This window comes from Phyllostomus hastatus, unplaced genomic scaffold (genome assembly GCF_019186645.2).
Source record: "Phyllostomus hastatus isolate PE091 unplaced genomic scaffold, TTU_PhHast_1.1 phas_scaffold_114, whole genome shotgun sequence".
In the NCBI taxonomy this organism is placed as follows: domain Eukaryota; kingdom Metazoa; phylum Chordata; class Mammalia; order Chiroptera; family Phyllostomidae; genus Phyllostomus; species Phyllostomus hastatus.
Window position 1 is genome coordinate 3,413,438 of NW_025334006.1, and position 14,427 is coordinate 3,427,864.

Here is a 14,427-nt window from a genome sequence, read left to right on the forward strand (position 1 = left end):
AGTACTACAAGCCTAAATATCTAATAATAATCTAAGGTGAAGAATGATGGTACTTCCTGGGACTGGTAAAGCTATAACCAGAATAAATTTTCAACTGTGATAGTAATGGGCATTAACTTAAGCTGGGGTGGGGGGCAAGGGGAAGAACTTGGTATATACTATTGTCAACCCATTATCTCCAGTCATTTTTTTTAGACTTGTGCTTACTTCAAAACCTTTGTTTTTTTCCTGCTTTGATTGTTTCAGTGTGATGGAACAGATCTCACCCCAAAGATTCAGGAATTGAAGTTCCAGTGTATAGTATTTTTAAATATACCCAGGTAAGCTCTGTTCATCTTGTTTCTTTGGTTTGATGTGAATTCTGTTTGACTTAAGGTTATGTGCTTTCATTATAGAAAATTTCCAGGTACAAACAAGGCAAATCCTTTGTATCAGTGGCTTAGTAGAGATTTTCCAGGTCTGAGAATTGTGTTCTCATGCTTGGTTTATTTAATATTCTCTGTGGTAGGTGGTTTTTATTATTTGGAATTTTTAAAATATGATATAGCATGCATGGTCTACACTTATCTATCCTTAAGTACTCCATGCACCCCTCTGGACTAGAACATTTTAATTGCATTCTCAAATTACTGATCCCCCAACCCCCAAACATGATAGACTTGAATAAATTCCTGTTCTCAGTTTCCTGAAGGCTGTTAGGAAACCATGCAGCCTGATTTTAGTATGGAATTCATTCAAAATCATTGCCAGATGATTGCTTTGAAAAAATAGGATCAATTAGAATAGGATTTCCTAGCTAGGGTGTCAGCTCTCTTGGTATCATTACATACCTCGGGAGAAAGGGGTATTTAAGATTAATGCAGTCTCAGAATAAGCACATTCTCTCCGTGGCATGAAATCCAAGTCCAGGCTCCCAAGCCAAGATTCTGGAAGGGATGGCTCTGTGACCCTCTGTTAGTTGCAAACCAGATAACTCAGGCACAAACTTGGGCAATAAGTTCTGTTTAGACTGAATTTAATGAAAAATGAGAAGTGTATGTAAATCTGTGGCTAGGAAAAGCCTATTAGAGCCTCCTGATTACTTTCGGCAGTGCTCAGTGTAGTTACTTCCAGTCCTACTCCAGAAGTGTTTTCGTCTTAGTTGTTTTAAGCAGGAGACCTCAAGTCTCAGGGAACATGAACTTTCTTTAATTTTCTTCCTTCTTTCTTTACATATCTCTTTTTCATCTTGCCCCTGTCTCTAACCCCCTCTGGATTCCTGTTCCTCTACTTCTCGAATTTCCTTTATCTTCCCTTCCCTTTCTCACATCGTCTCTTTTTAAATCCCTTCCTCACTCTTTCTTTCTTCTTCAGTTACCTTTTCCTTGTGCTGTGGGTGCTGCTTCTCTTAGTTATATAGCATTCACTGCTTGCCCACCCAGTGCTCTCTCCTTTGGATACTGGCTGGCATGCCTCTGTCCTCCTCCAAGACCAGATTCTGAAGCTGACCATTGAGGACGCATGGCCCACCACGGAAAGCTGACGTACATGAACCAGAGGGGGATGCGTTGATAAACAATGAATTAAGAGACAGTTGGGCACCGGGGAATGCTTCTGCTGTAACCTCATGGCTTGTTTTCACAGACTGACGTTTTAGAGATGATGATGAGTCCATTTCCCTTTTCTTTGGAAGGTGTGCCCCCCAAACAGAAAACTGTTCTCATGTGAAATAAACCTTTGAACTAACTATAAGTCAATCTCCAATGATCATTGTGAGAGGAGCTGAATAAATTTAATGCTGTTCTTAATTTTATGCTGCAGATATTGTGCTGGCACAATGCCCTGGGGGAACCCCGGGGATCACCATGATTTTGAACCTCAGCGCCACGACGACGGTTATATTGAAGTCATTGGATTCACCATGGCCTCTTTGGTGAGCGATGCAGCTCTTTTAGTAAAATAAAATGTATTTTAGCCACAGTTAGAGTTTTTCCCCTTCACATGACTTTGACATAATGTCTCTCCTGCCTTATCGATGTACAGTCTTAATGCAATGAAGAGGTGCGTGCAGAAAACAATAGCAAAAATTAACACTTTATGTCACCAAGAATATTGACGCATATTTATTTGAGCTTCAAAAAGAAATATTCTTTGTTAATTTTCCTGATTAATTTTCTACCAGAATTAAAATGCAAAGTGTTCACATTAATTAAAAAGCATATGCCGCAGACAAATCCTGGCATGGTGCCCAAACCTTGCCATTTGATATTTTTAGGTGAACGAGAAAGTGGTCATTTGCATTTATCTTCAAAGTTGTCTTTTTAAGCATAAGACTGTGCCTCCATTATCACACAATTCCTGAATATAGAATGACATCATTTTTGTGACATTAATGAATATGCACTTTTCACAGTATTGAGATCACCTCATATTTTCATTTTGTTTGCTTGCATAAAAAGTAAATGTGTATAGTGTAAGTGGAATTTCAAGCAGGTTTTAGCACGTAGTTCAACTTATTGAATGATGAGGAGACCAATTAAAATTATGCTTATTATAACAAAAAAACTAAAGAAAAAATTATGCTTCATTATATTGTGTAGAAATCAGGCCACACCATTCTGGGCCCTGCTTCTGTCCCTGTGAGGCTACCTTAGTTTATAAAGCAAATTAAAATAAAATTCTGCTTGCAACTGTTGGATAGCACTTGGTTTGTGCTATACCTCATGCCTGAAAGCAAGAAGGTCGTATTTCTTGTTCTAAACAACCGAGAACAGCCCTCTTTTTCACTCATCTCATGGATTCTAATCACCTCAAAATGCTGCGATTTAAGAGAATTATCTCTTGTGACTACAGCAACAGCGTCCTTCACCAGAGACAGTCACGTCGCTCGTTAAAGCTGCCATCTTTAGAATGAAACGGTTTTTAAGTGTCAATGATCGGTCTGGGATTGATCTAATTTTAAGGATTGTAGCTCATGCACAGCTCTTTCTCTCCAAAGATCTTTATGTTAATTCTAGGAGAAGACTCAACCAAGAGCAAGTAGGAATAAGTTCAAGAAGTTCATGTGCAAGGACAAATTCTTGGAGGCGACCAAACCTGGCCATGTGTGTTTTACTTGGCTGCAGTGAACATGGATTGAGTGTGTACCATGTCCAGAGCTTCCTAGCCCCAACTGTGTGGCAGAAACCTGCCAGGGAATAAATAACTAAGAGAAGGCGATTGCTTACCCAGGTCTGGGAGGGCAGGGAGAATCCTGGACACTTCCCCATTGCTCTCAGGATCGAAGCCTAAATCTTGACTTGGCCCTGCAAGATTGAGTTTCTCTTGGACTCTCCAGCCTTTCCTGTTGCCCTCTTTGCTTTCTTGCTCAGGTAGCCTCTGAAGTCAAACAGAGCTTTGAACATCCCTTTCTGCTTTTGCACCACAGGGCCCTTGCATATGCACGCGCTCTCTCTCTCTCTCTCTCTCTCTTTCTCTCTCTCTCAAATGTTTTTTATTTTCCATCTTCTATAACTTTTCAGTCCATATTTGTGTCTGGCTCTTTTTATAGTCATTTTAGGTTTGGGTTGTTTTTTGCTTACAATTGTTTCATGAGCATCTGCACAGGAAATAGAAAGCAGACTGAAACAGGGTAATGAGAGGAGAGTTTAATCGAGGGATGCTACAAACTGCGCCAGGTTTATGAGAAGCAACAATGGATGGCATTGTATTCCTGAGTCGAAGGTGCAAAGGCAGATTACCGGTCACCTGTACCAGAAAGAGACCTATTTGGCAAGGCCCCCTGATTGGAGTAGTGGTTACTCAGTGGAAGCAGCCAGCCAGTGCCACCCTGGCAGGGAGGAAGCTGGGGACAGAATTACAGTGACCTCGCTCTCCTTGTCCTCTTGCCCTTCTGCTGGGACTTCTGTCTGGGTAAGTCTACGCGGAAGCTAGAGGACAAGAGAACCACTGATACAGTGTAAATGGGTCAGCCTCACAGGGACAGAAACAGGGCCCGGAATGGTGGAGTGCCGACTGGGAGAGGCACATGGTAGCCATCCATCACTCCAAGGCCTCCTTCTCCAGTTCACAGCGGAGAGCCCGGTTCCTGAGGTTGGCAATGAGGAACATGACAGAATGAATGAATGTTGCCAGGAGAAGAAGAATGGGACTTGGCATTCCAGAAAAATGGAAACTGACGTACATTTGGAAGCATGAGAGATCATAGTCCTCTGTGGGCACTGGCTCTATAAGGAGTTCCATACAGTGTATATGTGGGGACAGGGACAGACGGTGCTGAGGAGGCTGGCCTGGGCCAGGTCATGCAGTGCTTGGAGAATTTATCTAGGGGTTTTGACTTTGCTTCAGGGTCCCTGGGGATTGAGTAAAGTATACTTTTTAAATATTTGTTATGGAAAAAGTTTAACGTGAACAAAGATGAAATAATACGTCAAACCCTCATGCTTCTGTAGTTACCAACTCATGACAATCTTGTATCTGTCCCTGCCTATGACTTCCTCATGATATTTTGAAAAAAAATCAGACATTATATCATTTCATCTGTCAAGATTTTAAAATATGTTTTAAAAACATACGGCTTTCTTTTATGAACACAATCACATCAGCTTCTCTAAAAAATTAAAACAGTAGCATGTGAATATCACTAAATATCTACTCGGTGCTCAAATTTCCAGTTGTCTTGCAAATGCTTCATGCTTTTTTATGCTCTGTTTGAATCAGGATCCAAATAACATTCATTGGTTGTGATTGGTTGATACGACTCTGAAGTCCCCATCCGTCTCTTTTCTCCCCATTTATTTCTGGAAGAAACCAGACTATCTTGTAAAGTTTCCCTGAGTCTGAATTGTGCTGATAACGTCCCCGAGGTATCAATTAACATGTTCTCTCTTCCTGCTTCCAAGTTAATAGTTGGATCGAGATGAATCAGACATTTTTTCCTCCAAATCGAGTTTGGAGGTAGTGTTTTCTTCTTCCAAAATAAGATAGGTAATGCTGGGTTGTCTCTCTTTTTTTAAAAATAGTCTTTGATGATCAGTGTCTGGATTCAGGATTCACTGGGGGTTGGAACATGGTGATATTTTAATTTTAGCCTTCCTCGAGTATTGACTGGGATATTTCTATAACGGGGATATTCTCTTATTCTTTTGTTACTTTTTTGTACAGTTTGTGTCAGAGAAGCAGAACTAGTGATCTTTTTCTTTATTGGTGCATTTTCAATGTAATAAGTTAGTTCATTAGCATCCTCTGATAGTTACCATGGTTTTAGAATGGCCTTGAATTTAGGCCACTCTCCCATCAAGAGTTTAGGTTATGTACCCTCCTCGTGAATGCAGTAGAAGTGATGCTATATAACTCAATATAACTCATTAAAGGTCATGCAGCGAATGCAAAATAGGGGCAATATGGATGGTCTCTAATTAATCAGACTTTTGGAAATTCAAGGTAATACTTTCTATTTAAAATGTCCCACTGCTTTATTCATTTAATATCAGCCATTAAGTATCTATTAAATATTTGTTGAACCCACGAATACTTTACTGAATCTACAAATGACACTCTTTTAGGCAAAATAGTTATGAAATAAACCAAAATGAATGTCCACAGTTCTCAGGGTGCCCACAGTTTGGTGTTGTGGGGTAGACGAAGAAGTAAACAAGCAACCACAGTCTGATGTAATAAATTCGAGGAAAAAGGCGTGTGTGAGGATGTGTGTCTAAAATGGGGACATCAGCAAAGGTTTCACAGAGGAGGCGGGGGTCTCCAGGGGAGAGTGTCAATGGCCTCTTCCTAGGAGGCGTCATGTGCCAGCACTGCCCATAGTGGTTCAGAGTGACTGTCACATGGTGAGTGAAGGCCCGGAAATGGAGACAGGGTAGAAATAGTAGTTTTTTATTAAATTTATGGGGATGACGGAAGTTAATAAAATTATGTTTCAAGTGTACAGTTCTATGATACATCATCTGTATACTGCATTGTGTGTTCGCCACCCAAAGTCAAGTCTCCTTCCGCCACCGTACACTTGACCCCCTAACACTTCAATACCCCCAGCCCCTCCCCCCTCTGATGTCTTGTGTCTATGACTTTTGGTTTGTCCTGTTTGTTCATTTGCTGCTTTCAGTTTTATATCCCACAAGTGAGTCAAGTTATACGGCTCTTGACTTTTTCTGTCTGACTTATTTCCCCTAGCATGATATTCTCAAGATCCAACCACATTGTCACAAAAGGTGGTACTTCATCTTTTCCATGGCCGAGTAGTATTCCATTGTGTATGTTGTATCACATCTCCTTTACCTGCTCATCTATCGAAGGTCACTTTGGTTGTCTCCATGTCTTGGTCACCATGAAGAATGCTGCAGTGAACATGGAGGTGCATATGTATTTGCAAATAAATGTCTTCAAATTTTGGGGGTGGATACCCAGAAGAGGGGTTGCTGGGTATGGAAACTGCATTCTTAATTTTTGAGGAACTTCCATACCGTTTTCCATAGTGGCTGTACCAGTCTACATTCCCACCAGCAGTGAATGAGTGTTCCTTTTTCTCCACAATCTCTCCAACACTTGTTATTACCTGTCTTGTTGATAACAGGTGTGAGGCGGTATCTCACTGCAGTTTTGATTTGCATTCCCTAATAGCTAGTGAAGCTGAGTATCTTTTTATGTACCTATTGGTCATGTGTATGTCTTCTTGGGAGAAGTGTCTGTTCAGGTCCTCTGCCCATTTTGTTTTGCTTTTTAAACTGTAAATAGGTGGGTTGAGGGAGATGGTGTGAGACAGGATTGGCTCGGTGGTTTAGAAAGGTGGTCACCTGCGTGTCAGTGTTTTATTGTGAAGGATGGGAAAGGATATAAATAAATCGAGGTGCCAAGCATAGGCCATTAGGTAAACGGTGACTATATTAAATAAGGTAGAAAATATAGAAGAAAGATAATTTTGCCAAAAATGAACTCTGTTTTATGTAAGTTAAATTTAAAATCCCTGTGAGACATCTAAGGAGACAGAGAAAATGACAATTTGAAATACATGTTTTGAGCTCAGAAGACGCCTCCTGGTTGGGGGAGAGTGTTTTGCCGGGGGTCTATCAAATCCCCCTCTCTCTCATCCTATTATTAGTAAGAAAGGGAGAAAAATAATAGTAGATGAGAGTTGGTAAAGAGAAAATGGAACCTTTAAATTATGTCAATTGTTTTTTCTCTTTACAGGATATGAATAATGTAATACATGCATACTAGCTAGAATCAAATGTGTGATTGAATCTCAGCTACTAGAGACTCTAGATTGCTTCCAAGGTAACGAAACTTTCTCCCCAGGAAAAGCCGAGTGAAATGTAATGGTTTATGTGGTAGGGTCTGGAGCATCCTGTGCTCTGTAAATAATGTTGGCATCTAGTTCTATATTTTTATACAAGTTTTACCTCAGGACTCCTAGAGTAATACATTATTCTTTTTTTATTCAAGATGAAATAATTTTATTTTCAGTCTTTTAATTCCACATTTCTTGAAACTATTATATTGATTATACTTCTAAAAAGGTAAATTATTTGAAAACTCATACATCTGTATAAGATGATTATATAAACAGAAGAAGGTAGTTATTTGGGTATATGCATGTGTTTTGTGTATTTAAAATATTCAGAGTAGCACTTTAAGAGAGATTTAAAATAGGATTACTGGAATGGCAAAAAAGATTGTTTCTTTTAGGCTCTTCATCTTGTAATTGAAAATTTCAAAGCAGAAGTCTTCAATTCACTTTACTGGTTGATATGCATTCCTGCTAATTAAGACGGCTCTTCATTTGGTGCTTGGTAATGTGATTACCTTTTTAGATTCTACACAGGCCATAATCAGACATTGTAATTTGTATTTTTTTCTGCCACAATTTTCTGCCATTATAACTGTGAAGGTCCTTTCATGCTGAGTCTATTTCAAAATAATTTCAAACTTTTCAAGACAGTTCAAAGCGTTATTCAGACTGAGAATCGGCAGCCTCATTTTCTATGCAGTTGAAATCCAAGGATTTCAGTCTCCTAAACTTTAAAGAATGCATAGCCAGCTTTCTTTTGGTTAATTGAAATTAAAATATGTAGGCTCTTTTATATTTATGAATTAGAAAAGCAAAAGGTTATTCAAAGAGAAAAATTACATGGAGGAATTCCAGGGTTGAAGTTGTATGCATGCCAGAGAACGCAACTTTTTTTTTTAAGAAAAAGTAACACTAAATGTTTACTTAGTTTGCTGGTATAAACAGAAGTATAAGAGCTAAAAGTAAAAATATGTCATCATCACATTATTCATAATTAAATATTAATACTTTGATATATTTCCTTCCAATTTTTTATTTCTGTTTTTATTTTGGTTTTTATTTTATTTTATTTTATTTTTTATTGTTGTTCAATTACAGTTGTCCTCATTTTCCCCCATTACTCTCCCCTGCCCTACCCACCCCCACCTCCCACTCTCGATCCTACCCCCACACCATTGTTCTTGTCCATGGGTCTTTGTTACATGTTCCTTGGTGATCCTTCCCCTTCTTTCCCCCATTATCTCCCTCTCTCCTCCCCTCTGGTCACTGTCAGGTTGTTCTTTATTTATGTAGAACTTTGTGCTACAAAGTTCTTTGTACTTTGGGTCTCTGTTATATTTTGCTTGCTTGTTTGTTTTGTTAATGAGGTTCCAATAATAAGTGAGATCATATGGTGTTTGTCTTCCACTGCCTGGCTTATTTCACTAAGCATAATACTCTCCAGTTCCATCCATGCTGTCCTGAAGGGTAGGAGCTCCTTCTTTCTTTCTGCTCCGTAGAATCCCATTGTGTAAATGTACCATAGTTTTTTGATCCACTCATTTACTGATGGGCACATAGGCTGTTTCCAGCACCTGACTATTGTAAATTGTGCTGCTATGAACATTGGGGTGCATAGGTTCTTTTGAATTGATGTTTCAGGATTCTTAGGGCGTAATCCCAGCAGTGGAATTGCTGGGTCAAAAGGCAGTTCCATTTTTAGTTTTTGAGGAAATTCCATACTGTTTTCCACAGTGGCTGCACCAGTCTGCATTCCCACCAACAGCGCACTAGGGTTCCCTTTTCTCCACAACCTTGCCAACCTTTGTTGTTTGTTGATTTATGATGGCAAAGAGCCACTTAAAGGGCCAGTGCATAAAAATTATTGCTATGTTTTTAAACATACAGGAAACCATATTAAGTAAAATCCATACTACAATTTCCTTACTTTTTTTCGTTCCTTCCTTCATACTGCAATCCATACTTTTATTTCCTTACTTTATTGTTCAAGACCTCCAATATTATGGTAAAAACTTTTATTGCTGGTGATTAACTTTGTCCCTTGAAGGAATGCTTCTAAACTTTTTTTACTTTGAGTAATATTTTATCTGTATGTTTGGTAGATGACTTTTATCACTTAAAAAAAGTCACTTTATATTTCTAGCTTTCCAACAGCTTTCTATCCTATAAGACACTGAACTTTATTATTTCTTCCTGCATTTTTCAGATAATGATATGGTTTTTATCACTTAAACCACACTGTGATGAGATTACAATGATTTATTTTCAGTCCTGTTAAACTTGATTATATCTTTAGCTATCTTCTTTTGTTCATTGGATTTTTAAATAAAAAATAGTTTTGTTTTCTATTTTTTTATTGCTTAGTCTCATAAGACTATGGTGTTAGTCATAAAAAAGAAAACAACCGAGATTTTAGTATCGGTGACTATTTCCCTTGCTTGTTCCCCGGGTCACTGATTCCTGCCTTGGGCATTTTGTTACAGGAGTGAGGCTGGAATCGGAGGCTGTCAGCAGTGGTGAAAAAGGAAGGAGAGGAGGACTCACCCTTGCTTCCCTTCTCCTCCCCCATCCCGGGACTGTCCACCCTTTTTATCTGACAGCAAGCAGAATGAGGACTTGAGTGGTGAGGAGGGTACAGCCTGAAGGGAGATGGAGGAGAGTGTGCCAGGGAGGAGTGTAGTGTGGAAAGACAGAAAATCTCGAGCATTCCTGCGGGGTGAAGGAAAGTTAGGGTCTGAGAGCAAAAGGTAAAGGATGCAGTGAGCTCAGGGGCTGGCTTTGTTTTCCTCTCTAGTCCTGTGCTCCCAGGCAGGCAACATTGGGAGGTTTCGTAAGAAGAACGCATGCTAGGTTGAACAGATCATTGAGTGGCTGTTACTAATGAAGCAATGTATTATTATCAGTGAATGATTCATCCTAGCAAATGGTGGCATGTTATGCCTAGACCAATCTGAGTGATGAAAAATAACTATTTCTTATAAATATTTTTAAAAATTTACTTTTAGCCCTGGCTGGTGTGGCTCAGTGGATTGAGTGCCAGCCTGCAAACCAAAGGGTTGTCAGTTCAATGCCCCATCAGGGCACATGCCTGGGTTGTGGGCCAGGTCCCCAATAGGGGGCGCTCGAGAAGCAACCACACATTGATGTTTCTCTCTTTCTCCTTCCTTTCCCCTCTGTCTAAAAATAAATAAAATATTTTTTAAAATTTACTTTGAACTTGTTTCAAAAATAATTTAATGTCGCTCTACTAAGAATACTAGAGCTGTCTATCTTGAACAGCTAACTCGCATAATTCCTTTTGTGTCTGTGCAGTGATCTTAGATTGATTCTGAAATGCCAACGGGGCTGCTCTCGACAGCTATTTACTTCTTTGGTTGTGGTATTGGCTGTTGTTCTACCGTGAGGCTGAGAATATGGCTTACATGTGCTCTACAGTACTGTGCATACCTTCTGGTTCCAAGAGGTTGCGAAGTATTGGGGCAATTTCAGTATTTTTAAACCCAGAGGAATAAGTTCTTATCTAGTGCATTCTGCATCTTTATTTGTCATTAGGCCTAGTCTAGATTGGAATAAAAAGAAATAAGTGGGACTTTCTTTTGTGGATGGAGAGATACAGTTTTGTCAGATAACTATTGGGCTGAGAAGTAGGAGACAAGGAAAATATAAGGGAAAAGGTCTGGAGATGAGGTAGTGGCTCCAATCCATACATGAACTTCAATGAATTGTTCAAGTACAGCCAGAAAAAACTTTTAGCTGAATAACAGAAGGTCAGGTAATAGGCCAAAAGGAATTTTAGTAAATTCTCACTGCATTTTTCTTTCTTATTCTCCCACTGATTGAAAAAAAAAAGTATGTAGAGAATGTAATTGCATGCTTTAACATGGAAGGAGTTTGATAAGTTCTTCACTTTTGAGTTTTTATTCTATTTTTCCCCCATTCTGTTCTTCTGTATCCATTTTCTCTTTGGATTTATAATCAGGTTCCTACTGTTCAAATTATTGCAAGTGCAGAAATAATTCAGACACAAATATCTGGCAGCCAAATAAGTGGAAGTTGACTTCGCAAATCTGTTAACAAGGTTTCTCCCTCATTCATAGAGATGAGCCACATTGAAAAAAGCTGGTAGTATGTATATTTTTCTTTTTTTTAAGTACTTTTTTTTAAAGATTTGGGGGTAGAGTTAGTATTTGACTCCTTTTTAAAGTTTACATAATTATAAATTAATTGATACTCAAAATGCATTGTGATATAACCTTATTAGAAAGCTATTTAGCAGCACCTGCTTAAGTATACATCCAAGCTCATGGCACAGCAGGCCTACTCACTGGGTGTACCCGGGAGAACATGTGTCCACCGAGAGATACAAACCAGCACTGAGCTCTTACTGTGTTTGACTGTGATCCTCAAAACTGCTTTGTTTTTCAGGGTATTTTTAATTGACTTCATATTCTTTTGCATTTCAGATTAGAAGTAGCTTGTGAAGAGGTTTTAGGTAAAAAAGAAAAGCCTGCTGAAGTTTGAAAATTAACCAAAGATGGGCTACATATATAAATATAAATACACTTAAAATATAACAGATTATATATTTATTAGAATAATTTACGTTTATCCTTGAACAATACAGGGGTTAGGGGTGCCAATCCCCACTGTTGATTCCCTCCAGACTTAAGTATTAATTGCCTACTGTTGACTGGAAGATTTACCAATAACATTAACAGTCAGTGAACACATACTTTGTATGTTATATGAGGTCTGTCTGGAAAAAGTCCAGCCATTGTTGATATAATGAGAACAGTTTGCATGACATCATTGTAACCTGGTAGCCAAGGAGAGAAGACTGGAATGCGCATGTGTGAACAGTGATGACTTCACTGTACTAGTCAGTGGAGTGAGCATGTGTACTGTGTGGCTTTCACATTGAAAATGACTGAGCAGGTAGAGCAATGAATCTGCATCACATTTTACATTAAGCTTGAACATTCTTCCACAGAAACTATTCAGATGATTTAGGAGGCTGCAGCTATGGGCAACTGGTGACTGGCAGCTTCATCACGACCATGCACCCCGTTTATGCATCACATCTCATGCAGAGTTTTTTGGCAAAATATCAAATCACCCAGGTGACTTAGCCCTCCTATAGCCCAGATTTGGTACCCTGCGACTTCTGGCTTTTCCCAAAACTAAAATCACTTTTGAAAGGGAAGAGATTTCAGACCGTTGATGAGATTCAGGAAAATATGTTGGGGTAGCTGATGGTGATTGAGAGAACTGTGTGAGGTCCCAAGATACCTACTTTGAAGAGGACTGAGGTGTCATTGTTTTATATACAGCATTTCTTGTATCTTCTTCAATAAATGTCTCTATTTTTCATAGTACATGGCTGGGTACTTTCTAGACAAACTTCATATGTATTATATAATGTATATTTAAAGTAAACTCTGGAAAAGAAAATGATATTAATACAATCATGAGGAAAATACATTCATAGTATTATGTTTATCGAACTGTAAGTTTACATCTTCTGTCAGTAGGTTTACATCTACCTACATTAATGTATTGTCTTATATGATACAAAATACTGTAGATGTATGTGTTACTAAATACTAGACATCAAAAATAGAAGTATAAAGTGAAAAATACATTTGTATAATGATTCATGCATTGATAACAAATAAGCAGCAATTTGATTGTTTTATGGTAGCCCAGTGTAACTGATACAATTGCCTCAAGGTAGTAAGAAAATCTTTCAAAAAACTTTCCAATATATTTATTTAAAAGTGCATGTAAGTGGACTCACAGTTCAAGCCCGTGTTGTTGAAGGATCACCTGCAGATTAGAAGCTATTTTAAACTATGTGCTTTAACTCTTTTATATTCTTTTTGTTCTACTTACATTGCTTATTTAACAGGAATGGATAATGAAAAAAACACTTTTGTATTAACCTCACATGATTGAATTAAGGCTGAACAACACATAAAGGCAAAACGTGGCTATCGATGAGAAATTGTAGTCAAGCTCATCAAAACCTTACAATTTTTACTTTATTTGTGTTAATGATTTATCCAAGGTTTCCTGTTTTACTCATGGGTAACAACTTCCCATATGTCTATGAAAGGTCTTTTGCTTCTTTATAGTGGACTTGGGCTTTCCTGAATAACTCTTAAGAACTAACTCCCTGCTTCCTTTTGACTCTTATTTTTACAGGCCGCCCTGCAAGTCGGGGGCCACGGGGAAAGGCTGCACCAGTGTCGCGAGGTCATGCTGCTGACTTACAAATCCATCCCCATGCAAGTGGATGGAGAGCCCTGCAGGCTGGCGCCGGCTATGATCAGGATCTCCTTGAGGAATCAGGCCAACATGGTGCAGAAGAGCAAGAGGAGGACGTCCATGCCTTTACTCAATGAGTGAGTCAGCCCCGTGCCCGCCTCCGTGACCACGAAGATGGCGGAGAGGAGAACGCAGAGCATGTGCATGCGTGGGGCCTCACTGCATTGAGAAAGGAGCAGCAGTCCAGGGCACTCAGCATTTCCTGAGTCTCTCTCACAGTTTTTCTTCACGTGTATTACACACTGACCACATTCTTCCTTTAGAAACCATTACTGTATTACATGTTAGATTGATGATGCTTCTTCACTGACCACTTGGGCATACATTTACTGGGACCAGCAGGAAATCATTAAGAGTGACTCAGGGCCATAAAATGCATCCAGGTAAATGGGTGCTGTTTTTATTTTGCTTTAAGAAGCCGGGCCGTCTGCCTCCTCTTTACCCACGTCACTGGGAGGGTGCTGGTTTCTCCGACAGCAGGAGGTTGGCGGAGCTGGATTCTGGCTCACCTGTCTCCATGTGGCATCCCCTCCTGCCTGTTGATGAATTGCCCTTTTCCTGATGCTCCCATTCTGGGGCCCATGTACTCTAACGCTTCAGCGCAGTTTGCTGGTCTGGGTGGCACCCTGTTGTCCAGGTTTAATCTGACCCACAGCGCAATGCTTAAACAAAGTGTATCCCCATCCCCTCTCCCCCTGGTCCTTTCCTGTCTTAGGGTTTGGATAAACTGACTTGAGATAAGGTGATAATGACTAGATATTTATTTCTTAATATCCTTTAATATAATTTTTATTGAAATGCCTGTTTGGCATTGGCAAAAA

General features: G+C 39.3%; 1 protein-coding gene across 2 annotated transcripts in view; it reads left to right on the plus strand.

Moving 5' to 3' along the window:
• Positions 1 to 14,427, plus strand: part of DGKI (diacylglycerol kinase iota) — a 403,697-nt gene that overhangs the window by 245,997 nt on the left and 143,273 nt on the right. For both annotated transcript variants that reach the window (XM_045855648.1, XM_045855646.1), the window contains 3 exons: positions 247 to 320; positions 1,801 to 1,912; positions 13,484 to 13,683. In XM_045855648.1, coding sequence (XP_045711604.1) covers positions 247 to 320; positions 1,801 to 1,912; positions 13,484 to 13,683 — 386 coding nt within the window. The remainder of the gene's footprint in view (positions 1 to 246; positions 321 to 1,800; positions 1,913 to 13,483; positions 13,684 to 14,427) is intronic.